This window comes from Zootoca vivipara, chromosome 5, assembly GCF_963506605.1.
Source record: "Zootoca vivipara chromosome 5, rZooViv1.1, whole genome shotgun sequence".
NCBI classification, from domain to species: Eukaryota; Metazoa; Chordata; class Lepidosauria; order Squamata; family Lacertidae; genus Zootoca; species Zootoca vivipara.
Window position 1 is genome coordinate 6,027,735 of NC_083280.1, and position 26,975 is coordinate 6,054,709.

The window sequence follows — 26,975 nt, forward strand, 5'->3', positions numbered from 1 at the left end:
CCATTCATCTGTGTCCAACCAGTCCATGACTCCAGCCATTGGAGCATAGAAACCTGTCTTGTAGTGAGTCAGACCATTGGTGCATCTAGCTCAGTACTGTCTACACTGACTGGCAGCAGCTCTCCAGGATGTCAGGCAGGGATATCTCCCAACCCAAGACTTAACTGGAGATGTCGGGGATTGAAACTGGGAGCTTCTGCTTGCAATGCAGACACGCCACCCCCTAGCTGTGGTCGTTCCCACACAACGTCGCCACCTTAGCTCTGACCTCTGCTGCCCTGGACCCCTTCCTCTGCTGACACGCAGCCCCTGGAAAGTTGCCTGTTGAGAAACACAGCTCCTGACCTAATGGGGGAGGGGATGTAGAGCCTGACTCCCCAGCTGCCCGGGCGTTGCCTTCTTTTTCTGGCTTGGCTCAAAGGCTGCAGCTGTGCGATCACATAACTCAGGGTCCAGAGATCTTGTTTCCGCTGGGACAGGAAGCGACTGTCGGGAGTTTTGATGGATGAAGTGGACTGGGCAGTGCCCTGTGGGGTGGCGAGTGGGGGGGGGGGCTTGCTTGCCGCGGCAGTCAAGCTCACGCACTTGGAGCCTGCAGAGATGGCAGCGGTGACCCTGCTCCCACCCCAAAGAGCTTCCTTTCAAAGGCAGGCCGGCTCTCGCATGCTTAATCCCACATTGGCAGAGCAGCCTAGTTAGCCGACTGTCAAGGCTTGGGACCGCTTTGCAGAAGAGCTGCCGGATTTAAGCAGAATTGTTGCACACAGAGGCATCCAGACTTCAGGATCTTTGCCTCCCTGAGAGATTTCAGGGTGCATAAAAATAGGGATGGGAAGAAATTTATCCAGTTCACCTTTAAAGGCAACTTCAGCTCATTCTCCAAAATACCTAGACTGAAATGCAGCCATCCTTCGACATTCCTGCTTCTCCGAACTCTGTGATGCATTTCTCCAGCCAAGCAATGTGTAGAAGAATACGGATGCTGCCTCTGAATGCCAGTTTCTGGGAATCGCAAGCGGTGAGAGTGTTGTTGAACTCAGGACCCACCTTGCAGGTTCCCCAGAGGCTCACCTGTTTGGCCCCTATGAGAGCAGATGAGAGCAGAGGGGGCCTTTGGCTCAGTCCAGCTATGGCTCTGCTCTTGCTTCTAGGGATGAGCAAATCTGACAATTTTGGTTGCTCTCAGTTTCACCTTTTTCTTAATTTCAATTCTCCAGGTTTTTTTTGCTGAAATTGGGATTCTTTTAATTAAAAAAAAAAAACCATGATGGAAATTCCTCATTTTAGTGTAAATTTATCCTAATAAACGTATTTTTGTATGCAGTTGTGACTGATTACACTTTTTGCAAAGCATTTCCCCTTCATGCAATGCTATGTGCATTTTAATGCACACTTCCCCCCAAAATTGTTCAGTTGAAGAACTGCACCGCAAATTTCAGAGCAAGTGCAAATTTCAAACAATAGCAGTGTTTCTGGTGATCTTGGTTTGAGGAGTGCAAAATAGGCAGTTTCTCGTTAAAATAAGGAAGAAAAACATACCTGCCATCCCCATTGGGGGGCAGAGCCATTGTGAACTTTTTGTTTAAGTTTTGAACTTCCATGAAAATAAGGAATGAAGCTTAATAATTGGCCTCAGCATCATTTGGAGGCACCCATTTAAGAACCTAAGAAGGGCCTGCTGGACTAGACCAAATGGGGTCCACCTAATCCAGAATCCTGTTCTCATAGTGGCCAACCAGATGCCTGTGAGAAACCTACAAATCCAAGCACAAGAACAATTCACTCCTCCAGCAGTTTCCAGCAAGTGGAATTTGAAAGCATTGCTTTCAAAGTTTGGTCACAGCACAAAAACTACACCTTGCCTACTGACGGGTCAGGCTGGAATCGGGGTGCTTTGCCCCCCCCCCCATGTGGGGCAGCTCAAGCCCCGCCAACTCTTCGCCGCTCGTTTACCCAGAGCAAAATGTCCCTCTTTGTTCAGAGAGGGGAAGGAAGGGATAGATTTGCTGTCTCTTGTTCTTCGGTCCTGCAGCTATTTTCTAATTCCCCCCCCCCCCGCTTGCCCCTGCCAGCCTTGCAGCTGCCGCCATCCGTCCGCATTCCCAAGTCACGGTCCCAGCTCGTACTTCCGTCCCCTTCGGAAAAAAACACACGGCTGAGGCATTCGGAGGGTGAGCAGGGCACGGAGACGGCACAGGCGACCCGGGTGCCAACATGGACAGGCGGACACTCGCTCTGCTCTGGGCTTTCATCCTCCCAGGTAAGGATGCCGCTGCCTGTCAGGGCCTGCAGACTTGGGCCTAGTGGGAGAAGCCGCAGGAGGTGCTCCCAGCAAGAAGGTGGCTTCCAAAGCTGGGAGACTTGGAGGTGGATATGTGGAATGGGGCACTTCTAGTGAGGAGCCCTGGGGTTCAGGCTATTGGCATCAACAGGAGGGAGAAGGAGAAGGAGGGACATTTCTCCCCCTTCATTCTATCTGTCTGTCTGTCTGCCCGTCTGCCTGCCTGCCTGCCTGTCTGTCTGTCTATCTATCTAATCATCTCATCTCATCTCTATCATGTATCTATCATCTGTCTGTCTGTTTGTCTGTCTATCTATCTATCTATCTATCTATCTATCTATCATCTATCTATCATCTATCTACCGTATCTATCTACCTATCTAATCATCTCATCTCTATCATGTATCTATCATCTGTCTGTCTATCATCTATCTATCTATCTATCTATCTATCTATCTATCTATCTATCTATCTATCATCTATCTATCTATATTTCAAGTTTATATATTTCACTAATTTTACATTCATTTTGACATTTCAGAACCTGACTTCCATCCCCCTTTTGTTTCTAACACTTCTGCATATCCAAATGAAATTTATTTGCTAATTTATTCATCTTCTTTAAATATATACTCTTATGAAACTGGAGGTTATTACAATAACCCTGCCAATGTTTTTATCTGTTTATAATTCATCTGTAAATATTCAATAAACCATTTCCATTTTATTTTTAAAATTGTTATCTTGATTTCTTATTTTTCTGGTAACTTTCACCATTTCTGTATATTCCATAAGTTTTTGTATCCATTCTTCCTTTACTGGGACTTCTGCTTCTTTCCATTTTGGGGCATGTAACATTCTTGCCGTTGTAGTAGCATACATGAATAAGTTTCTATACATTTTAGGTTGTTCTCTCCCTATAACTCCCAAAGGAAAATCTTCTGTTTTTTATTTATTTTACAAAGGTTATTTTAAATATCCTTTTCATTTCATTATATATCCCCCTTCATGTGAAACCAGAACCCCCTGATTCTCTGCTTCCATGAATAAAAAAAGCAGCTTCCTGCATTTATCTAAGCTGATAGATGAGGCAAAAAACATAGGCACAATTCTTCTCATTTTCTATGTGAGAATTTTCACATTTTACTCCCCAAAATTCTTGTGGATACTTATTTTTCATCCCTTCTTAGAGAAAGGCACAATCTTGAACCTGGAAACTTCTTACCAGATGGTGGAGACGGGGAAGGGCTTTGGGCACTCTGCATTTGCTCAGGGGAACTCTTTTCTTCTCATATTTCATGCTCCACGGTGAGTGTTCCTGCGCAGAGAGCATTCGAAGAAAAGGGAGTTTGTTGCATTGCAGCTGCCTTGACTCAAAAGAGGGGCAGAAGCAGAGGGATATTGCCTCCAGCAACATCCAGGATATTGCTGAAGGGCTAAACTGAGAACCGATGTGGTGTAATGGTTGGTGTGTCAGACCAGGACCCAGGAGACAAGGGTTCCAATCCCCACGCGGCCAGAAAGCTCACAGGGTGACACTGTCTCTCAGCCTAGCCTACCTCAAAGGGCTGCCGTGAGGAATTCATCACTGCCCTCTTTTTAGCACCTGCCGAAAACATTTTCATTTAGACAAGCCTACCCAGATGTTCAGAAAGCAGGTGCGAGTTCTAATCTGTTTCTAGCCTGTTGTTATTTTAACTCTTTGAAAGTTTTTAATTGTTGTTATTGATTATTATTTTCCTACCGGTATTTTTATTGTTTTGTCTTCTCTTTCGTAAACGGCTTTGAGGTTAGCTTGTTTCCTGCGATCGGGCAGTGTATGTATTACATGAAATAAATTTCTAGCGAGATCTCACCGGATTCTCACGAGATCTTGCAAGATTTGTGGGGTGCTGTTCGCAGGGAGGTCCAGCTGACTCCTTCATCATGCCCCTCTAGGTGCCAGGTGAGAGCATTCCTCTTCAACCAGGCCATGGGCTCATTAACATCCGATACCCTTTTAAATCTGTTTTTTTTTGGGGGGGTGAGGTATTGCCTCGTGTTTTTTATTATGCACTAGCTGGCCTTGCACGCGTTGCTGTGCGTTAGTCTGTGAGATGGAGGGTAATAGCCCCTCTTCAGATCCCCCTGAGCCTCAGAGTCCCCCTGAGCCGAGGCGAGACACTGTGGAGAGGGCAGGTTTCATCCCTCTGTCTCCCCCCATCCTGTTGTGACCCATTAACTATCCCTGCCCTCTATTCAGCCCCACCCCACCCCAGGCAGGCCCCTACCTCCACTTGGCAATGTTGGGCCTTGTTGCTGTAAAAGGCCTGCTTTCAGTTCTGCTGAGGTCTTCAATACCTCTGCCGGATGGATATATGTGAGTGGTGGATCTTGTGGTGGAGGTGGGGTTTGTGGGTGTGGTGTAGATTCACAGGAAGGGAGGGTGTACTGTGGGAGGAAATGCACTCGAGGGCGCTGTTTTACTTTGTTGAAAAAGAGGTCTGTACCTGCGCAGGTGTGAGTTCTGAGGGATTTTTTTTTCTAGGAACACTCGGAGAGTGGGCTGGATCGTTGTGTGTCAAAATTTCAGAATGATCGGTCAAGCGGTTACGGAGAAAAGTGGAGCCCACACTTTCACAAATTTTACATTTATATATAGATTTCATGTGTGGTTTTGTTGTCTTTCTTTTGTGTGTGAACCACCCTGAGTTCTACAGATGAAGGGCGGTATACATATTTAAATAAATAAATACATACATAAATACATAAATAAATAAATGTCTGAGCTTGCAGGAAGGCTGAGCTTGGAGCAAGGCTCTGCCGCTTCTCTGGCCAGCTCCTGGGATGAACCACCGCACCCCCCTGCTTCTCTCCCCTTCCCTCCAGCAGCCCTGGGCGTGAACATGGAAGAGCGGCTCATCAAGTACCTCTTTGAGGAGAAAGGCTACAACAAGAACCTGCGTCCTGTAGAATCCAAGGACGAAAGCGTCACTGTCTCCCTGGCATTGACCCTCTCCAATCTCGTCTCCCTGGTGAGCCCACCTTCTGGGATCCACCAGCAACTTGTCATCATCACTTGTTATCTTACATGAAGAGCATAAGAGCCCCTCTGGATCGCCCCCCCCAAAGGCCCATTTGGCCCAGCCTCCTGTTCCCCACAGGGCCAACCGGATGCCTTTGGGAAGCCCATGGCCCCTCCCCACACCTTGCATCTGGAGGTGCACAGCTGCGGAACATGGACGCTCCCATTTCACTGTTGTGGCTGGAAGCCGTTGATAGACCTAACCTCCAGGATTTGAAAAGGACTAGCTGTCTTTAAAAGACGGTTAGATGATGTCCGAGTATATTTCAGATGAATTCATAGAGGAGGAGGAGAGGGCTATCGAGGACTGCTAGCCACAAGTGGCTCCACAGTTGGAGACAGTGAGGCTTCTGATTGCCAGTCGCTGGAAACCACAGGAGGTCTGTGCTTGGATCCTGCTTGTGGGTTTTCCACAGGCATCTGGCTGGCCACTGTGAGAACAGGATGCTGAACTAGTCAATGGCTTGATCCAGCAAGGTTCTTATTTTGTCCAAGCTCTGGTTTAAAATCATCTCAGACAATGGCTGTCACCGCAGGGCTCCTGTATCTGCGTCCTGTGTTGCAGATCCTGCCCTGCCGGTTAGATCAGATTACCCCCAAGGCTCGTCCCAATTTTACAATTGCAATCCCCATAAATTTATTGTGTGCATTCTGAAGAGCCATTGTCTTTTGTCTGGGATAGATGGACCAATGCTTTGCTTTGGTGTGATGCAATTTCCTGTGTTCCTGTTCCCCTCTCTTGCTCCTCCTAATCCGGGCAGCCTAATTTCAAAGCTTCAGCATCCTCTGTGACAAAAGTGATGGTACCCAGGGCTGTTGGGTGCAAAAACTGCCCAGTGCCCCCAATTTTATTATTTTATTTTTTTTGGGGGGGAGACATGCCAAAGTTGTTGAGCTTTTTTAAGGGGCGGCAGCTCAGAGTTGTTGAGCTTGGGGGGGGGGGGGACACACACAACTCGCTCCCATGCCACTGGGTCTGATCCTCCCTTATTGTGTGTTGTTACAGAAAGAGGCCGACGAAACTCTCACCAGCAATGTCTGGATTGAGCATGTGAGTAGGAGAAAGCCCTTGCCAGCCCCTCCAACCCAAATCAAAGACTGATCATTGAATTGTGTGTGTGTGTGTGTGTGTGTGTGTGTGTGTGTGTGTGTGTGTGTGTGTACACACAGAGTGGTACCTTAGTTCCCAAACTTAATCCGTTCCGGAAGTCCATTCCAAAACCAATGCGTTCCAAAACCAAGGTGCGCTTTCCCATACAAAGTAATGCAAAATGACCCCCCACGGGCTGCTTGTGGCCCATGGGCCTTAAGTTGCCAACCCCTGACCAAGGCGTTTGAGAACCAAGGTACTACTGTATATCTTCTACTGTACTTCCAGCTGAGCTAATGTGCTCATTTGAACTCCTGATTCATGGCGCATTTGGCTTCTGTTTTGTAGGTGTAACTTTATTGTTGATTTCACGCTGTTTGCTGCTGTGAATTCTCTCTCTCTCTCTTAACGTTGGCATTATAGATTTTTTTTGCAGGTAATTAAAATAAACTAAATCCCCGCAGGGGTGGATGGACTACCGGCTGAAATGGAACGAGACAGAATTTGGCGGCATCAGTGTGCTCCGCCTGCCGCCGGACATGCTGTGGCTGCCTCAGATTGTCCTGGAGAACAAGTGAGCATCAGCTAAGTCGCCCTTAGGGTCGCCAAATCAGGGGGACCATGCTCCTCTGCTTTCCGAGGCAGCTGGCTCTTCAGAACATTAGCGGGTGATGTCTCCCTCCAGGCTGGTTCTTTCCTACATGGGCTGCAGGGCAGGGGTGGCACGCCCTGTGTTGCCACCAGAGGCAAAATGGGAAGTGCTGCCCGGCCCTACCATTGCCGCACAATCTCCACAGTCGGAAGCAATGCCGTTTCCCAGCGAGATCTCGCCGAAATCTCACGATATCTCGGACGCCCCACGAGATCTCGCAAGATTTGTGGAATGCTCCCCCTAGGGAGGTTCGGCTAGTGCCATCGTTATACGCCTTTAGGTGGCAAGCGAAAACGTTTACCTTCAACCAGGCCTTTGATTATTATTAATAATAACAACAATAATTTCATTATTTATACCCTGCCCATCTGACTGCGTTGCTCCAACCGCTCTGTGTGGCTTCCAAAATATATAAAAACATAATAAAACACAACACATTAAAAAGCTGCCCTATAGTATACAGGGCTGCCGTCAGATGTCTTCTAAAGCTTGCATAGCGATTAACATCTGATACCCTTTTAAATGTGTTTGTGAGAGCGGGAGGTCGGGGGGCGGGGTATTCATTTATCTTTGTTTTGATTATGCATTATGCATTTTTATATTAGTATTTTTATGCTGCAGACCTCCCAGAGATCTACAGATGAAGGGGGTGGTATACAGGTTTGAGAAGTAATAATAATCTTCATGGAAATCGGCACCTAATAATAATAATAATAATAATAATAATAATAATAATAATAATAATAATTTATTTGTACCCTGCCCATCTGGCTGGGTTTCCCCAGCCACTCTTCCAACCAAGATTAAAAATACATTGAAATGTCACACATTAAAAGCATCTCTGAACAGGGCTGCCTTCAGATGTTTTCTAAATGTCAGGTAGTTATTTATCGCTTTGACATCTGATGGGAGGGCATTCCACAGGACAGGTGCCACTACCGAGAAGGCCCTCTGTCTGGTTCCCTGTAACCTCACTTCTCGCCATGAGGGAACCGCCAGAAGGCCCTCGGCGCTGGACCTCAGTGTCTGGGCAAAACGGTGGGGGTGGAGACGCTCCTTCAAGTATACTGGGCCAAGGCCGTTTAGGGTTTTAAAGGTCAACACCAAGACTTTGAATTGTGCCCAGAAACGTACTGGGAGCCAATGTAGGTCTTTCAGGACCAGTGTTATATGGTCTCGGTGGCCGCTCCCAGTCACCAGTCTAGCTGCCGCATTCTGGATTAGTTGTAGTTTCCGGGTTAGCTTCAAAGGTGGCCCCATGTAGAGTGCATTGCAGAAGTCCAAGCGGGAGATAACTAGAGCATGCACCACTCTGGCGAGACAGTCTGCGGGCAGGTAGGGTCTCAGCCTGTGTACCAGATGGAGCTGATAAACAGCTGCCCTGGATACAGAAGTGACCTGTGCCTCCATGGACAACTGTTAGTCCAAAATGACTCCCAGGCTGCGCACGTCGTCCTTCAGGGGCACAGTTACCCCATTCAGGACCAGGGAGTCTTCCACACCTGCCCTCCCCCGTCCCCCAAGAAGAGTACTTCTGTCCATCAATATGCGGATGATACCCAGCTCTACCTCTCTTTTAAATCGGAACCAGTGAAGGCACTCTACCTCTACCTCTGTGAGTACCTGGAGGCGGTTGGAAGATGGATGGCGGTTAATGTATTGAGGTTGAATCCTGACGAGTACTTCTGTCTTGTCAGGATTCAACCTCAATACATTAACCGCCATCCATCTTCCAACCGCCTCCAGGTACTCACAGAGGTAGAGGTAGAGTGCCTTCACTGGTTCCGATTTAAAAGAGAGGTAGAGCTGGGTATCATCCGCATATTGATGGACACCCAGCCCAAACCCCCTGATGATCTCTCCCGGCGGACAGAACCCTGAGGCACCCCACAAGTGAGGGCCCAGGGGTCTGAACACTCATCCCCCACCACCACTTTCTGGACACGGCCCAGGAGGAAGGAGCGGAACCACTGTATCACAGTGCCCCTAGCTCCACTAGGGTGGTGGGGGTCACCCATGGGGGGGAGATACCTCCGTGGCTTCTACCGACTGAGAGGGCAGCTTCACTTCGCCTCCTGGGTGGGCCAGGTCTGGTTTCCGGGGGAGGACAGAGGCCACGGTTCTACGTGGTGAGCAGAAACACCCGCATGGACGGGAGGATCGCCTTAGCTTGGCATTGGATCCTGCCCAGTGTCTTCTTGGAGGCCTGCCTTGCCTCAGTGGACAGGAAGCAGTTCCCCGGGAAGGACGATGCTCTCCTCAGCCCCGCAACTTCCTCTTCCTTTGCAGCAACGACGGGACCTTTGAGGCCACCTACTACGCCAACATCCTCCTCTCCTCGGACGGCGGCGTCTACTGGCTGCCGCCCACCATCTTCCGCAGCGCCTGCCCCATCAACGTCAACTACTTCCCCTTCGACTGGCAGAACTGCACCTTGAAGTTCACGTGAGGAACTTCCAGCCCCCTTGCTGGCCTTCTTTGGCATGTGTGTGGTTGTGTGGTTGGGTCCCTAGAAACTAGAGCCACATGGCTCATTCAGTAGAGTGCGAGACTCTTCGCCTCAGGGTCATGGGTTCGAACCCCATGCTGGGAGCAAGATTCCTGCACGGCAGGGGCTTAGACTAGATAGCCCTGGGGTACACCTTCCAACTTTACAGTTTTATGATTCTGTTATTCTAATTCACACATTTTTTTTGGCAAACCATTTCCCCTCGTATAATGCATTTTCGGATGGTAATATACGTATTGCTATGCTCGCTTTACCCTGTCTAGTGCATGCTCTCTCCTTTTGGGTACACATTGATCACAGAATTGGTTCGCTCTAATACAGGCATGTCCAACTCCCAAGAGACTGTGATCTACTCCCAGTATATTTAAAAAATGGCAGTAATCTACCCATTGTCTTTGGAGGGAGGAGGAGCGTGTGTGGGGTGGATGGATTGCCCAGAGTTGTTGAGCTTTTTGGGGGGAGGATTGCACAGAGCTTTTTAGCTCTCCCCCCCCCCCCCCCGTAACTTTTTGTACACGATAAGGATCCTGCGATCTACCAGGATCAGCCGGGGGTCTACCAGTAGATTGTGATCTACTGTTTGGACATCCCTGCTCTAATTCAACCCCCTTGTCACGGTCCGGTCGGCGGGCGTCAGGACCAGAGGCAAGATGGTGGTGTAGAAGCAGGAACAAGTGCAGGGCTGAGGGTCCAGCAGCAGGCAGTCGCAGGGTCAAGGAGCAAGGCAGAGGCGAAGGTCTGGGAGTCAAGGCAAAAGGTCCAAGGGTTGAGGATCAAGGCGTCGGCAAGGCGAGGGTCCAAGGAACAAGGTGTCGGCAAGGCAAAGGTTCAAGGAGCAAGAGGCCAGAGGCAACCAGGCAGGGATAGCGTTGCTGTGGCAAAGAGCTGAAGGGAAATGCTGAGCTTTTATCCCTCCCAGCTCCTGCCACCAGGTGCAGTGAGGTATCAAGTGGCCTCACCTGAGTGGCCACTCCTTGCTTCTCCAGCACAAGCTGAGGCCTCACCTGAGTGACCACTCCTTGCCTCTCCAGCACAAGCTGAGGCAGGCCCCAGTCCTGCAAAGCACTACAGGCCCCAGAGCCTGACTCCTGCCCATACTCCTGACACCCCTGTATTGCAGGAGTCACAGCTATTGAGGTTTGGAGGGCCGCTGGGCATGAGGTTACCATGTGGGGTGTGTGTGTGTGTGTGTGTGTGTGTGTGTGTGTGTTTTAAAAAGGCTTCAAACAGCTTTATTAAGTTTGCTTGGTGGGGCAGAGGGGACATATTAGAGAGGGTTCGTTCAAAGGCATCTGTAGAACCTTCTGCCACTGGGATTCTCTGCTGACTGGCTTTCCGCCTACCTTCCCCAGCTCTCTGATGTACAGCGCCAACGAGATCAACATGGAACTCATGTCGAAGAAAGACGAAGAGACCGAGAATTGGTACGTGGTGCAGTGGATCATCATTGACCCAGAAGGATTCACCGGTAAGTGGGGGGGGGGGGAGGGGGTGTCCTCCTCTAAGGGGATCAGCAGTGGTGGGAGGAGGTGTCCCAATAGGGCAGAAAACCATCGTCCTCAACCGCTGGGGGGAGATTCTCCACCCCAAGGGCTGCTTTCCAATCTGGGCAACATTCTAAGGGTCCCGTGTGGGCAGTGGGTGGGGCTAGAGGAGGCAAACTGGGCAGAGCAACGTGTACAATTTTCACTTTTGTACAGTAAACAAGCTCTGGCTTAGGGCCCCCGCCCTCTTGGGGGTCCCCAAAAAATTTAAAGGGGAAAAAAGTGGATGTACATTTCCAAAATCTAAGATAAAAAACAAATAAAAACAAACCTATATACAGTACAGCAACAGTGTTTTGTGTTGTGTAATAATAATAATAATAATAATAATAATAATAATAATATTATAATAATAATAATAATAATAATAATAATAATAATAACTTATTATTTGTACCCCAGCCACTCTGGGCGGCTTCCAACAAGATTAAAATACATTTAAAAATGTAGGCTCCTATGATGTAAGTAATGGGCCCCACCTGCTAGCCTGCTCCCTAAAATATCACTGGTTTGCTCACTTCTGTATATAGGGTGCCTACATTCTGCATGGACTGTTTGCAGGGCAACATGTCGCATGCAGCTGCAGATCGCAGTGCAGCCCAGTTGAATGGAGGCCAAGCTGTTATACCTGTTATCTAATATTAAAGAGTGCTTGTCGACTGGTGATCAGGCAGCATAGACTAAGGATATGAGTCTTATGCCTCCTGATTGATTTCATGGAATACATAATTTATTAATTTTTGATCCCATTATGGCTTTAGGTACCTATTAGGTCCATCAATTACCATAGAGCATATATTCAACACAGAAAACAGCGATAATTTGTTGTTGACAAAGGACAGCTGGACATATAAAGGGCACCGTTACCTTCAGCAGCTTAGGGCCTCATCAAACCTAAATCCGGCACTGTACAGTAGGCTAGTATTGACACATCAACACACCTTTCTCTCCTCCAGGCAGGCATTGTCAGGATTCAAGGACACAACCCATTCAGGAAGAAAAACCCAAGGTGGCCAGGAGAGGGAATGGCCAGGATAGAAAGGGTGTGGCATGGGTAAAGTTTCAAGGGCCAGAAAGAGTGGCTTGGAGGGCCTGAGGTTAGACCTTTCAGTTAGAGAATCCTGAGACCTGTAGTTTACCCCCTCACAGAGTTATATGTCTCAGCACCCTTAATGAAACTACATCTCCCAGCATTCTCTGGGAGCAGGCCCGTCCTAGCCATAGAGGCTAGTGGTGCGGAGAACCACGGCGCCGGGCACTGGAGGGCGCTGGAAGGGCACCAAGTGAGCGCAGGGTTCCGGCGATCTGGCCAGGACTGCGCTCCTTCTCCGAGGACTCCACGCTGCACCTCCTTCTCGTTTCCCCAGCGCTGGGTTCCGCTCAGTCGAGCTTCGCCACCAGCGCGCGCACAGCGCCCAAGCAACTCTTTCTGGTCCCGCGGTGCGTGAGCTGGTAGCGAAGCTTGACTGAGCGGAACCCAGCGCTGGGGAAACGAGAAGGAGGCGCAGTGCGGAGTCCTTGGAGGTGGCCTCCTGCTGCTGCCGCGGTCCGCTTGGCACTCCCGGGCCCTTGGAGAGGCTCTGGAGGGGGGCGCTGGAGGGACCTTAGCGCCAGGGCACTGGATGGGCTTAAGACGGCCCTGTCTGGGAGAATGCCCAATGTCCATTCTGCCTGCCTCCCTCCTGGTTCATGGGCCTTGTGCGTATGTCCCCCCTCTCCTTGAATGCTCACGACATCCCTGTTAAGAGCTGGGGAGTCATTTTATTTATCAGCATCTGAATGAGCACTCAGGGGAGTCCCCGTGCAGGGTTTCAAGACAATAAAGCATTAAGGCAGCACTTTGCAACCACGGCACGTCAATACAAAATAATAATTCCTCGCGTTTATGTGGAACTTGCAGAGCGTTCAAAGCTCCTTCTCACAATTATCTTGTTGTGATCCTCACAGCATCTCCACTTGGCAGATCCAGTAATAGCACGGTAATTCACCCTATTTCCGATCCAATTCGCTGTGTGCCATTGCTTTATGTAGCTGGCGGGGGGCAGGGATAGAAGGGATGGGATGGAGTGGCTGGAGTTCTCAGCAGAAGCGCTGCAGCTTTTTGTTGCAGGACTCCCATCTGCTAGCCTCTTATTGCAGATGGAGGCTGAGTCAATAACCCCTCAAATATCAACTGTAGAGAAGAGATGCTTTGATCTTCCTACTCGGTTCATGTTTGCACTGGATTGGCCTCTCCTACCTTGAAAATGTCCCCTTGAGCATATGCACATTACTCTGGATGTGAGGACTGGACGCCTGCCCTCACATCCATTCTGAACAGAGGAGCTTCTCTCTGTGACCGTGTGGCACTGGCTGATGTGACTGCCTTTTATCACTGGTGGTGGGGGGTCCCTGTCTCTTCTTCCTACTCTTTTAGATGTGGCGGCCATTTTGTATTATGCTGCGCCTCAACAGCAGCCATATTGTGCCCCTCTACATTTCGACGGCAGCCATATTGTGACTGCCGCCCCCTTGGCACTTTCTCCCAAATTTCAAAATTAGCCCGCTGGCGAAAAAAAGATTGCGGAGAAAGGAACGGAGCAGAGAGGTTTTGTCCTTCTTACTTACAGCCTTGTACAAAGCAGGGAGACGCACAAGCAGACATACAGAGGAAAGGCTTCCTCAGAACCACGCAGCCAAGCAGAGCATGTGTTACCTCAGTAGAGATTGTGCCACTCTGACTGGCTGCTAAACAACACCGCCATGGCTTGTTGACTTTAAAATTAACAGAATTAAACTTTAAGTTGCAAACTGAATGATCTCTGCTGCCACACTTCCAATGGCTAGGAGCCCTCTCCATTCTGGGTTCCTGTGAACTGTGGAATACGCATTGCTCTATGCATCAAGGGTGGATATCTTACAGATGTGCAGAGTGTTCTGGCTGGTGACCTGCCCCCCCCCCTCTCTCTCTCCTACCCAGAGAATGGCGAATGGGAGATCATTCACAGGCCAGCCCGCAAAAACACTGACCCGTGTGTCCCTCGCAACAGCAACAAGCACCAGGACATCACCTTTTACCTCATCATCAAGCGCAAGCCGCTTTTCTACATCATCAACATTGTCACCCCCTGCATCCTCATCGCCTTCATGATCATCCTGATTTTCTACTTGCCTGCTGACTGTGAGCATGCAGCCGCCCCAGACAGGGATCGAACCTGCAACCTTGGCATTATCAGCACACTGCTCTAACCAACTGAGCTATCTATATCGAAGCATGTGCCAATGAGGGCGGGATGTGTAGCACCTGTTCCGGGCTCAGTTTGAAGTTCTGGTTTGATCTATAGAGAATTATGAGGCTCAGGACCCCAATGCCTCAAGAATTGCCTCTTGAACTGCCCTGAACCCTGTGATCATCATCTGAGTCTCTTCTCTGTCTTCCTCCTCCATGGGAGGTCCAGAGGGTGGTGCTACTCTAGAAGGGCCTTTATAGTGGTGCCCCCCTGTTTGTGAAATGCTTTCCCCAGGGAGCCACACCTGGCACTATCTTTCTCTGTCTGCAGGCGCCAGGCAACTTATTCTTTATTTTTTACCTTTACCGAGCCTTCTGACCCTTAATTTGAAGGCGCTCAGGTATTTGGAACCTCTTTTAGTGGGGCGGGTTCCGCAAGGTCTGTCTTCTACCTGCACAGGTGTGCTTTGAGTTTTCATTGCTCCTGTGTGTTACAGTTGATTTCAGTGCTCATACTATTTGCGTGAGCCTCTATGTCTTGCTTCCTAGAGGAAAGTGGCTAATAAACTTCCCTCTGCTCCTCCTTTCGTGCCTTCCAGGTGGGGAGAAGGTGACCCTGGCCATCTCCATCCTGCTGGCTCAGTCTGTCTTCTTGCTGCTGATCTCCCAGCGTCTCCCAGCCACCTCCTTAGCCATCCCTCTCATTGGCAAGTAAGTCTTGCTCTGCTGGGAAAACTATTTTTGAGGACAAGGCTATCAAGGTCTACCAGCCGTGATGGCTAAGCTCTCCCTCTTGAACCTCCTGATCTAGCAGCTAGCCTTTCCTTGTGTTCTCAGCCTGCTCGTCCCTTTGTGATCCTTATCATTTTGCATTCGCCCCCTTCCTTGTTCGTTCAGATTATTTCCATCATTCAGTATGAATTGTGCAGCTGCCTGGAAGGCTCTTGAATGGGGCAGCAGCTGTGCAGGGCGCCATCATTTGAAAACATAAATGTTGTGTCAGGGACCGTGCTGAGGAGGAATGGTGGGTTTCACCCCCTCCACTTGATCCTGAATCTTCCCAGGAGCAGGAGGACAGTATAGATTTGGAACAGTGGTTTGCATAGTTCAGAAGGCAGAAGCTGGGAAATACTGGATGGGGAACAGCTAGAAGAAGACTGGGAGAGAGAGGGTCACAGTCTCTGGACAGCATTCTTCCACTGCCCTCCCCAAGGTTGAGAAGAGCTCAGAAAGTCTCAGAACAGAAAGCACAGAGCGTACAAGCTCAGATTACAAGAGGTAGGAGTGACATAGATTAATAGGGATGGAGGGGGGAGTAACCCTTAATTGGGAACACCGCCATTCCTAGGCAAACTTGTTCTTTTGTCTCTCACTGTGATTATTAAAGAATCTAACTGGTAAGGCCTTCCTTTTGTTTGATCTTATTATTCACTGTCACGGGGGAGGAAGCCGATTCCTGGAAGCCTGACATATTGGCCCCCATTTCTTTCAAATGCACCTTCTACCTCTCTCCCCTTCCCTGGGCAGGTACCTGCTTTTCGTCATGCTACTTGTGACTGCCGTGGGGGTAGCCACCGTCACAGAGCTCAACATCCATTTCCGCACCCCCAGCACCCACCTCCTGACCGACTGGACCAAAGAGGTGAGCTGCGAGGGCTGGGTAACAGGGAGAGGGGTGGAGATGTGTAAATCCCACATACCATGCGCCCAGAAAATACCGCCAGCGTGGCAGTGTAGCATAGTGGTTGGTGTGTCAGAGTAGGACCTCTTGGAGACAGGGATTCAAATTACCACTGGGCCACAAAGCTGCCTTATACCCACTCAGACCATCTATTGCCTATACTGAATGGCAGCAGCTCTCTGGGTTTGAGCAGGAATAATAATAATAATAATAATAGTAGTAGTAGTAGTAGTAGTAGTAATAATAATAATAATAATAATAATAATAATAATAATAATAATAATTTATTACTTATACCCTGCCCATTTGACTGGGCCTCCCCAGCCACTCTGGGCGGCTCCCAACAGAATATTAAAAACATGATAAAACATTCTAAAGCACAGAATGAACTCAGGCTCGCCAGAGAGGTTAAAAGCAACAAAAAGGGCTTTTATGGGTATGTCCGTAGCAAAAGGAAAAACAAGGAAACAGTGGGGTCACTCAGAGGAGAAGATGGTGAAATGCAAACAGGGGACAGAGAAAGGGCAGAACTCCTCAATGCCTTCTTTGCCTCAGTCTTCTCCAAGAAAGAAAACAACGCCCGACCTGAAGAATATGGAGCAGATGATTCAGCAGGGGAAACACAGCCCAGAATAAGTAAGGAGGTAGTACAAGAATACTTGGCTAGTTTAGATGTATTCAAGTCTCCAGGGCCAGATGAACTACATCCAAGAGTATTAAAAGAACTGGCAGAGGTGATTTCAGAACCACTGGCAATAATCTTTGAAAATTCCTGGAGAACAGGCGAAGTTCCAGCAGACTGGAGGAGGGCAAATGTTGTCCCTATTTTCAAAAAAGGGAAAAGAGAGGACCCAAACAATTACCGCCCAGTCAGCCTGACATCAATACCAGGAAAGATTCTAGAGCAGATCATTAAGCAAACAGTCTGTGAGCACCTAGAAAGAAACTCTGTGATCACTAAAAGTCAGCATGGGTTCCTGAAAAATAAGTCATGTCAGACTAATCTGATCTCATTTTTTGACAGAATTACAAGCCTGGTAGATGAAGGGAACGCTGTGGATGTAGCCTATCTTGATTTCAGCAAGGCCTTTGACAAGGTGCCCCATGATATTCTTGTAAAGAAGCTGGTAAAATGTGGGCTAGACAATGCTACCATTCAGTGGATTTGTAACTGGCTTACTGACCGAACCCAAAGGGTGCTCATCAATGGCTCCTCCTCATCCTGGAGAGTAGTGACTAGTGGGGTGCCACAGGGTTCTGTCTTGGGCCCAGTCTTGTTCAACATCTTTATCAATGACTTGGATGATGGGCTTGAGGGCATCCTGAGCAAGTTTGCAGATGACACCAAATTGGGAGGGGTGGCTAACACCCCAGAGGACAGGATCACACTTCAGAATGACCTTAACAGATTAGACAACTGGGCCAAAGCAAACAAGATGAATTTTAACAAGGAGAAATGTAAAGTACTACACTTGGGCAAAAAAAATGAAAGGCACAAATACAGGATGGGAGACACCTGGCTTGAGAGCAGTACATGTGAAAAGGATCTAGGAGTCTTGGTGGACCACAAACTTGACATGAGTCAGCAGTGTGATGCAGCAGCTAAAAAAGCCAATGCAATTCTGGGCTGCATCAATAGGAGTATAGCATCTAGATCAAGGGAAGTAATAGTACCACTGTATTCTGCTCTGGTCAGACCTCACCTGGAGTACTGTGTCCAGTTCTGGGCACCACAGTTCAAGAAGGATACTGACAAGCTGGAACGTGTCCAGAAGAGGGCAACCAAAATGGTCAAAGGCCTGGAAACGATGCCTTATGAGGAACGGCTTAGGGAGCTGGGTATGTTTAGCCTGGAGAAGAGAAGGTTAATGGGTGATATGATAACCATGTTCAAATATATAAAAGGATGCCATATAGAGGAGGGAGAAAGGTTGTTTTCTGCTGCTCCAGAGAAGCGGACACGGAGCAACGGATTCAAACTACAAGAAAGAAAATTCCACCTAAACATTAGGAAGAACTTCCTGACAGTAAGAGCTGTTCGGCAGTGGAATTTGCTGCCAAGGAGTGTGGTGGAGTCTCCTTCTTTGGAGGTCTTTAAGCAGAGGCTTGACAGCCATCTGTCAGGAATGCTTTGATGGTGTTTCCTGCTTGGCAGTGGGTTGGACTGGATGGCCCTTGTGGTCTCTTCCAACTCTATGATTCTATGATTCTAAAAACTTCCCTAAACAGGGCTGCCTTCAGATGTCCTCTAAAAGTCTGGTAGTTGTTTTTCTTTTTGACATCTGGTGGGAGGGCGTTCCACAGGGCGGGTGCCACTGCCAAGAAGGCCCTCTGCCTGGTTCCCTGTAACCTCACTTCTCGCAGGGAGGGAATTTCCAGAAGGCCCTCGGCACTGGACCTCAGTGTCTGGGTTGAACGATGGGGGTGGAGACACTCCTTCAGGTATACTAGGCCAAGGCCGTTTGGGGCTTTAAAGGTCAGCACCAACACTTTGAACTGTGCTCGGAAATATACTGGGAGCCAATGTAGGTCTTTCAAGACCGGTGTTATGTGGTCTCGGTGGCCACTCCCAGACACCAGTCTAGCTGCCGCATTCTGGATTAGTTGTAGTTTCCTGGTCACCTTCAAAGGTAGCCCCACGTAGAGAGCATTGCAGTAGTCCAAGTGGGAGATAACCAGAGCATGTACCACTCTGGCGAGACAGTCCGCGGGCAGGTAGGGTCTCAACCGGAGTACCAGACGGGGCTGGTAGACAACTGCCCTGAAATCTGATCCTAGTGCTACCTGGAGTTGCTAGGAATTGAACCCAGGACCTTCTGCATGCCAAGTAGACGCTCTACCATCTGAGCTATGGCCTTTCCCCAAAGACTAATCACTTCCACAAGGAGGCCTCCAAGAACCTTGCGTGGGTTGAAGGCCAGTTTTTAGACCTCAACGCACAGCAGCAACATACCTTCCAAGCACCCCTATTTTAACCGGACATTCCCAGAATTACAGAAGTGCCCCCCCCAGCTTCTGATTTGATCCCAGAAAGTCCCTGGGATGAGCTGGTTCTTGCAGTGGTTCTGTGTTTTCACTGGGTTTTGCAGCACCCAAAGATGGACATCCCGATTTTACGTGTCCCGATTTTCATCAGAGGAATGTTGGAGGGTATGCAGACATGGGATATTCCTCCCAACTGTTATAAGAAAAAAACTGCTCCTTTTCCCTTATGGGGTATCCAAGAGCCCACATAGAGTCCTTAAGTGGGTTCTCTATCGGTAGGAGAAAACAACAGAGGCCAAGCAGAGAATATTGAGAAGCAAAGTGGCTAGTAAGCTTGATCTTTATTAAACTGTTACAACAGGGTGCTCACTCCCTCCCTCACAGGAGGAAGGTGTGCAAAATAAGAACAACAACCCAGAACAATGGTGTGCAAGCCCTTATATAGACTTTTCAAATTGCCCATCCTGTAGCTCAAGACCCCCCCCCATACATCATACATACATCACAGAAGAGGCGGTCTACAGCAGAGATCCTGCCTGCCAGGATACCTGATAATGGTCACTGATGCTTTACCTGGGCAGCCTGGCCATTCTTTTGTGATGGTTAATATTTAGTTTCTGAGTCCAGGTCACAAGCTCACCCTATTCATATACAGATGCGCCCTTAAAATAGGATTTGTAAGCAAAAGGACAATGGGAAGGCAAAGGAATGTTTGAGGTCAATTTGGGAGGGTCAAAATGGCTTCAGGATTGCTTTCCTGTACTATTTTAGACATGTGGTTTATATACTTATGTATGTGTTTGCCTTGTACATTTATGAACATTGAAATTATATTTGAGTCCTTGGAATTCTTATAACACTGCCTCCCCCAACCTTTCTGCTTTCCTGTCTCCCCAATACTCCAGTTTTTCCTGGAGACCCTCCCTCGCCTCCTTCGCATGTCCAAACCGGCCGAGAGCGAGCCCGAGCGTGGCCTGCTGATCCGGCGATGCAGCTCGGTGGGCTACATCGCCAAGGCGGAGGAGTACTTCACTGTCAAGTCCCGCAGCGAGCTGATGTTCGAGAAGCAGTCGGAGAGGCACGGCTTGGCGAGCCGCACCACTCCTGCCAGTGAGCTTGCGGGGGGGGGCAAGGGGGGGTTTGCTGCTCCCAGGGGGCCAGACGAGGGCCACCATCTCAGAGGGCTTGGAGAGAAGACGAGGCAGAACTTAAGAAGGGCAGGACAGGCACAAGAGAACATGGGCCCTGCTGGCGCAGACCCAAGGGGCCACATGTTCTTCTCAACAGTTTTCTGCAGGCCATATTTTATTTTGTTCCATCTCATTTTTAATTTGTATACCGCCTTTCTATATTGCTATACACAAGGCGGTTTGCGAAGCTGAAGAAACAGCAAAATAGACAGATCACCCACGTTTGAAATGAACAACCTATATCGAACAAAGCAATATTCAATCATCCATTAGAATATAATAGTAGAATTAAATTTCAGCAAATGATAATTAAACAGTTTACACTTAACAATTGCTACAAAGAACCACAAAAACTATAATCAATAAAAATAGTGTGAAGTCACAACGCATAAAATACCACAAAACCTGCAAAACCAGGTAAAAGGGTCAAATTGAGAAACAAGGACGCACAAGTTATAGAATTATTATTTTTTAATATCCCTGGTGGGTGGGGCCAAAGGCAAAAGTGGGTTTTACGTTTGCAAAGGACTGGAGGCTGGTTTCTATGCCCACTCACATGCCCCTCTCTGCCCTCAGTACACGCAAGCAAGAGTTCTTGCCATGCGGTCAGAGTTCTAGGACACAGTCCAGCCAGGCAAAAACACTCCAGTGGAGAGTGAAGGGGTGTGTGGCCTGGGGAGACTCCCAAAGGCCAGAGGGAGAGGCCTGGACCAGCATGAGGCTCCTCCACCCTTAGTCTATGTGCCCCAACATCCAGTTCTCACAGTGGCCAACCAGATACCTCAAGCAGCACTATTGATCCTTTAAAAAGTCTTAACCAACTTACATAAAATATGCATTATAACTACACATCAGGTCAGACGTGAAAAGCAAGGAAAGTTTAATAGAATTATAAACTGACACGTACATGTGTGCCTCCGCTCTGGTTCACCATGGCTCAAATTCAAACTCAATTTTTATCTAACACCAGAGCACCATCTTCCAAAACACGCTGGCTGCTAGGAAATTCGAATATTGTTTTTATAGACTGTAAATTTAGCTGGTGGGTGTAAACGCTTGGGCTGTAAAATTTTTATGCGTGCCTGGCACTGTTGCTGTGGGCTGTGCTTTTTATTATTGCTGTTATCAGAACAGCAGCTTAGAAATATTGTTCATAAATAGATAAATATTTGAAAGCCCGGGCACTGACGTTGCGCTAATCCGCATTCATGAACACTGCAAGGTTGTTGCAATGGGAAGGGGGGGGAACGGACGGACAGGAGAGCCTTGCATGGGCCTGAGTCCCTTTCCTGCAGCCCCCACCTCCTAGCAAAGGGACCTCTGTGGTCACACACACACACACACACACACACACACACACACACACACCCATTTGCTTGTAAATTGTGGAATATTTATTCCAAAAACATTATGCAGCCAACTCAGTGACAACGATTCGCATGGCGACTAATTTATAAGTTAAATACTGCGGAGGGAACACAGAAACCTTGCAAATCAGTGGCAAACCAGACTGCAGTGCCTGCGAAACGCTCTCAGCTGCCCCTAGGCAGATTAGAGCCCCTCTAAGCAGAAAAGCAGAGGTGGCCCATCCCATCTTGCCGCCTGAGGCCAAACAGGAAGGTGCTGCCCTGCATGCGAGACATACATACACTCTGGACACCCCCACTGAAGCCTCACTTACTTGGGTCACGAGGAGGCAGCTTTTGAGGTCTGGCAAGATCTTGCAAGAGCCCCGCCTTGCCTCTAGTTGCAGGAGATGAGCCTCAGGGTTCCTTCCTGCGCTTCAGTTCTATGAGTCTATGATGAATTCAAGTAGAGAACTGTCCTCTGGAATGCATGGCCACCCAAGTCTCGCTGTGGCCCTGTTTTGGTTCCAGCGGGTGGCCAGGGGAGGCCTCTCTGGGGCTGGCAAGGGGCTCTGCGCCCCAGCAGCACCTCCAAAGATCAGAGAGGATATTCTTCGTTGACACATTGCAGGGGGTTGGACTAGATGACTCTACAATTCTATGATCCCACGATGCCCCTTTTTGATTATGAGTGCACTGAGGTCAGCTCCATTAGGGATGGATGCATCTGCCAGCAGCTGTGCTTAATACAGTGGTACCTCGGTTTATGAACGCAATTGGTTCCGGAAGTCTGTTCATAAACTGAAGCGTTCATAAACTGAAGCGAACTTTCCCATTGAAAGTAATGGAAAGTGGATTAATCTGTTCCAGACGGTCCGCGGAGTACTTAAACTGAAGCGTTCATAAACTGAAGCAAACTTTCCCATTGAAAGTAATGGAAAGTGGATTAATCCGTTCCAGACGGGTCCGCGGAGTGCTCAACCTGAAGCGTACTTAACCTGAAGCATGGGTGTAATTGGTTCCGGAAGTCTGTTCATAAACTGAAGCATTCATAAACTGAAGCGAACTTTCCCATTGAAATAAAAAAATTCCTTCAGTAGCACCTTAAAGACCAACTAAGTTTTTATTTTGGTATGAGCAAAGTAATGGAAAGTGAATTAATCCGTTCCAGATGGGTTCGCGGCGTTCGTAAACAAAAAATTCATAAACCGAAGTGTTCGTAAACCGAGGTTCCACTGTATGCACATTTCTGCAAAGAAGTCCCCCCCCAATAAAATGTGCTCTTTGCATATATATTTTTCACACATATATTTGATACTGACTTTATATGCAGCCGACACATTTTTCTGCCCACTACTTGGCTGGAGAAATGCACTGTGAAGGATGGCTGTACGCCCACCCCCCGAAACCGCAAATTGGGTAGCTTCACCCCGAAGTGCAAACTGAACTGAATTCCTCCCCCCCCCCCATCATAGCCCAGTTTGCTTGATCTGGGAGCTGGGACCCAAATTCTGTGCTGCCCTCTCGGTGACTGCCCTCCTCATCCTGCATTTGTGAGGACCCCCCACACCTGTTTCCTGGGTGCAAACTGCTCACTGCCTCTCTCCTCTCTGTCTACTAGGGCCAAACCCCCACGGGGTGGAGGGCACGCAGGAACAGCTCTACAATGAGATCAAGCCTGCGATCACGGGAGCCAACTTCATCGTGAAGCACACGCGAGACAAGAATGACTACAATGAGGTGGGCTTGGCAGAAGCATCTCGGCTCATCTCTGGTTTACCTTTGGTTCCTCTGAGCCCACAGCTCCTTGCTAGTGCCTTAGATTACAAAGGATTCCTCCCCAACAGTCATTGATGCCCTGTCCGCACTACACATGATTTAAAGCAGTAGCATTCTACTTTAAACAGGGTTGGCCTAGATGGCCCTCGGTTTCCCTTCCTGCTCTATAATCCTATTATTCTCTGTTGCCCAGCCCAACTGTCGAGAGGGCATCCTTTGATATCCTCACTTTCTGTGTCAGGCTGTGGTGCAGAATGCATGCATCAACCGGGAAACGGGAAGGTTCGCGTGTGCTTGAATTGGCCTGTACATGGGTGTGGGAGGGGAGAGATTTTGTGGTCTTTGGGCCCCTCCCAACCTTGCAATTTCATTGGCAGGAGATAGACAACTGGAACAGCATTGCCCGCACGGTGGACCGCCTTTGCTTCTTCCTGGTCATGCCCGTTCTGAGCCTGGGCACTTTGTGGATCTTCCTGAACGGGTCCTACAACCACCCTCCCCCCTTGCCCTTTGAAGGGGACCCCTATGACTACAACGAAGCAAACAAGAATTATATCTAGACCCGGAGGGGAAGCTTGATCCCCGCCTCCCCAGATTCAGAGGGCCTTGACTCAGTTTGAGAGCCAGTCTTCTTCTCTTCCTCTTACCTGTGAAATGGGACGCGGCCGGTACTAATTCACGCTCGCCCCACAAGCCAGTTGGCATGTTGCAATCTCTTAAATGGTTTCTGCTTTTCTGCCTTGTCCCTTGTGGTGCAATAAAAGCTATGTTTCCCAAGTGCTGACTCCGAAACTACAGGGAGAACATGTTTGAAGAATCCTGGATAGCAAGGGGGAAAGTTTGACGTAACCTTTCTTAGGCAATGTGCCTCCCTGTGAGGAAAACCATCCTTACTACGTTCCATTAAAAAAAACGTATCTCTTTCCATCACTGGTAAATTCTTGCATGTGACAGAGAAATATTATAAGCTGCCTTATGTCGAGTCAGATATCCTCGGCCCATCTAGCCTAATATTGTCTACACTGACTGGCAGCAGCTCTTCAGGGTTTCAGGGGAGGGGGCATTCCCAGCCCTGCGTTGGGATGCCAAGGATTGAATCTGGGGCCTTCTGCATGAAAAGCAGGTGCTATATGACCACCAGCCTCTCTCTCTTTTTTAAAAAAATGTCATTTAGTTTGAACTATGGAAAAGCCAGCCATGCAAAGCTCCTATTGGGCAATGCCTGTGCCTTCACCAACACCACTTCCTGATGCAGTTTTGCAACATCCTGCAGTCCAATACGCACTTACCTGGGAGTAAAGGTGTTTCCGGATTAGGGATGGACAAATCTGAACATGTCAGTTTCTCTTTTTTCCAATCTTAGATTCAGTTCCCCACATATCAGTTTGCTTTTTTTAAAAAAGAGTCCTTATAAAAAATTGTCAGCATTTAGTGTGCATTTATCCAAAATATACTCAAAATATAGACATTTTCAGCAATAAAAAGTAAGGGATAACATTTTGATGACACTGAGCAGCAGTGGTGCTACAATAAATTTGTGGGCATGTTAGGGATGTGGATTAGGATATATTATTAGATAGATCCTATCCAAGCTTGTGTTAGCAAGCTTCCAATATCAGCAGAGTGACATTCCCCTTTTGTGCGCAGCAAAACGTGAGCGTTAGGTTTGTTAGAACCTCTGCAACAATATTATACTTCAATATTATATTTCCTGGCAAATCCCCTTTTTCCCTCTTAAAAGAAATACACGACACAGTATTAAAATAAGATAGAGTTTACTCACATGACATCCTGAGTTAACAGCATAATCTCAGAAAGGCAGGCTTACGTAGAAAAGTTACAAATATATACATCTGGAGTCTTCTTAGTAAAGTGAGGCTCCATCTGGTCTCTCTCTTGGCAGCAGGCCGAGAGGGAGAACCATCCTAACTGGAGATTCTCTGGAGATGTAATCCCATTGAAGGAGAAATGACTAAGAGAGAGAATGGCTGCTGGCTAGGGGCTTTTGTCTGCCAGCTAATCAATCTCATCTGCATATCTGGAGAAACAGGAACTGAGCTTAGTCAGGTGTCCCTCCAGGTGAGTTCCTCTTAGTGGACACTCTAGGAACTGTTGTGACTTGCCTGCCCCAGTGTTCCATCCCACAAAATTACCACCTGGAGGCACCCTGGGCCCATTCATTGGCACGAAGCTTGTTTCTGAGTAGGCATCTATAGAATTGTATAGCACCCCTTGGAGACCTTGCAATGGGTCTGCGCTAGGACCAGGGAACACCAGGAGTCAGAATAACTTCAATAGTTGCATTCAGTTCTGGCAACCTCTCAGGTGGGCACCATTGCCATTCTAAGAGAACAAGGTGAGTTCCAGCACCTCTTTTTCTAGAAAAATGGCACTTGTTGTATTTACTGGTAAACAACAGATCAACCATTCAGCAGAGCAGCTAGGACTTGTTAAGAGGGAAAGGCTGAGATTCTGGCCAGCTTCCACTGAGCTACAGAGAAGAGTGAAGGGGAGTTTCCATTGCAGGTCAGGCATGTGGCCACGCATATTACTAGGACTTTGCGAGGAAAGAAAATGAATTTCATATTTACATTCGTTTGAATTGCATTCATTTGTCGTCATCCCCCCATTGATTTAAATAGAAGAGCCAGTTGCTCTTCTGCTGCCGGTAACTTTGGTGCTTGCTGTAAGTTTTGCAAGGCACTCCCAACGCCCATCGTTCTGCCCGGACACACAGGTCCAGCGCCGAGGGCCTTCTGGCGGTTCCCTCACTGCAAGAAGCAAAGCTACAGGGAACCAGGCAGAGGGCCTTCTGGGTAGTGGCGCCCGCCCTGTGGAATGCCCTCCCATCAGATGTCAAAGAGATAAATAACTACCTGACATTTAAAAAACTTCTGAAGGCAGCCCTGGTTAGGGAAGTTTTTAATGTGTGACATTTTAATGTATTTTAATATTTGTTGGAAACCGCCCAGAGTGGCTGGGGAAACCCAGCCGGATGGGCGGGGTAAAATAATAATAATAATAATAATAATAATAATAATAATAATAATAATAATATATTATTATTATTATTATTATTATTATTATTATTATTATTATTAGCATCAGGCCTGTGGAATATCAGATAAATAAGGCATAGGATCCTTGTTTTAGAGGCAATTTTTTAAAAAAGTGTGGCCATCCTATAATGCTGCCATTTCAGGCCTCACCTGGAGTACTGTGTCCAGTTCTGGGCACTACAATTCAAGAAGGATACTAACAAGCTGGAACGTGTCCAGAAGAGGGCAACTAAGATGGTCAAAGGCCTGGAAACGATGCCTTATGAGGAACGGCTTAGGGAGCTGGGTATGTTTAGCCTGGAGAAGAGAAGGTTAAGGGGTGATATGATAGCCATGTTCAAATATATAAAAGGATGTCATATAGAAGAGGGTGAAAGGTTGTTTTCTGCTGCTCCAGAGAAGCAGACACGGAGCAATGGATTCAAACTACAAGAAAGAAGATTCCACCTAAACATTAGGAAGAACTTCCTGACAGTAAGAGCTCCCTTCAGCGATACCATCACTGGCTCAGTCGGGGGGGGGGGCATATTGTGGTTGCACGCACTGACCCCCTCGGCTTCTCGATAGAAATGATACTAATTTATTTA

General features: G+C 48.1%; 1 protein-coding gene across 2 annotated transcripts; it reads left to right on the top strand.

Moving 5' to 3' along the window:
* The first annotated feature begins 2,138 nt into the window (after nucleotides 1–2,138).
* On the top strand, nucleotides 2,139–24,677 carry CHRND (cholinergic receptor nicotinic delta subunit). Of its 2 annotated transcripts, none has more exons than XM_060274295.1 (12): nucleotides 2,139–2,260; nucleotides 5,150–5,295; nucleotides 6,352–6,396; nucleotides 6,900–7,009; nucleotides 9,377–9,532; nucleotides 10,949–11,064; nucleotides 14,100–14,300; nucleotides 14,948–15,059; nucleotides 15,876–15,990; nucleotides 19,920–20,124; nucleotides 23,172–23,290; nucleotides 23,707–24,677. In XM_060274295.1, the coding sequence occupies exons 1-12, from the start codon at nucleotides 2,215–2,217 to the stop codon at nucleotides 23,887–23,889; spliced, it is 1,554 nt and encodes a 517-aa protein (XP_060130278.1). In that variant the 5' UTR covers nucleotides 2,139–2,214; the 3' UTR covers nucleotides 23,890–24,677. The 2 variants fall into 2 exon arrangements, with proteins under 2 accessions (XP_060130278.1, XP_060130279.1); XM_060274296.1 differs by having other exon boundaries at nucleotides 2,149–2,260; nucleotides 5,153–5,295.
* The last annotated feature ends 2,298 nt before the right edge of the window (nucleotides 24,678–26,975 follow it).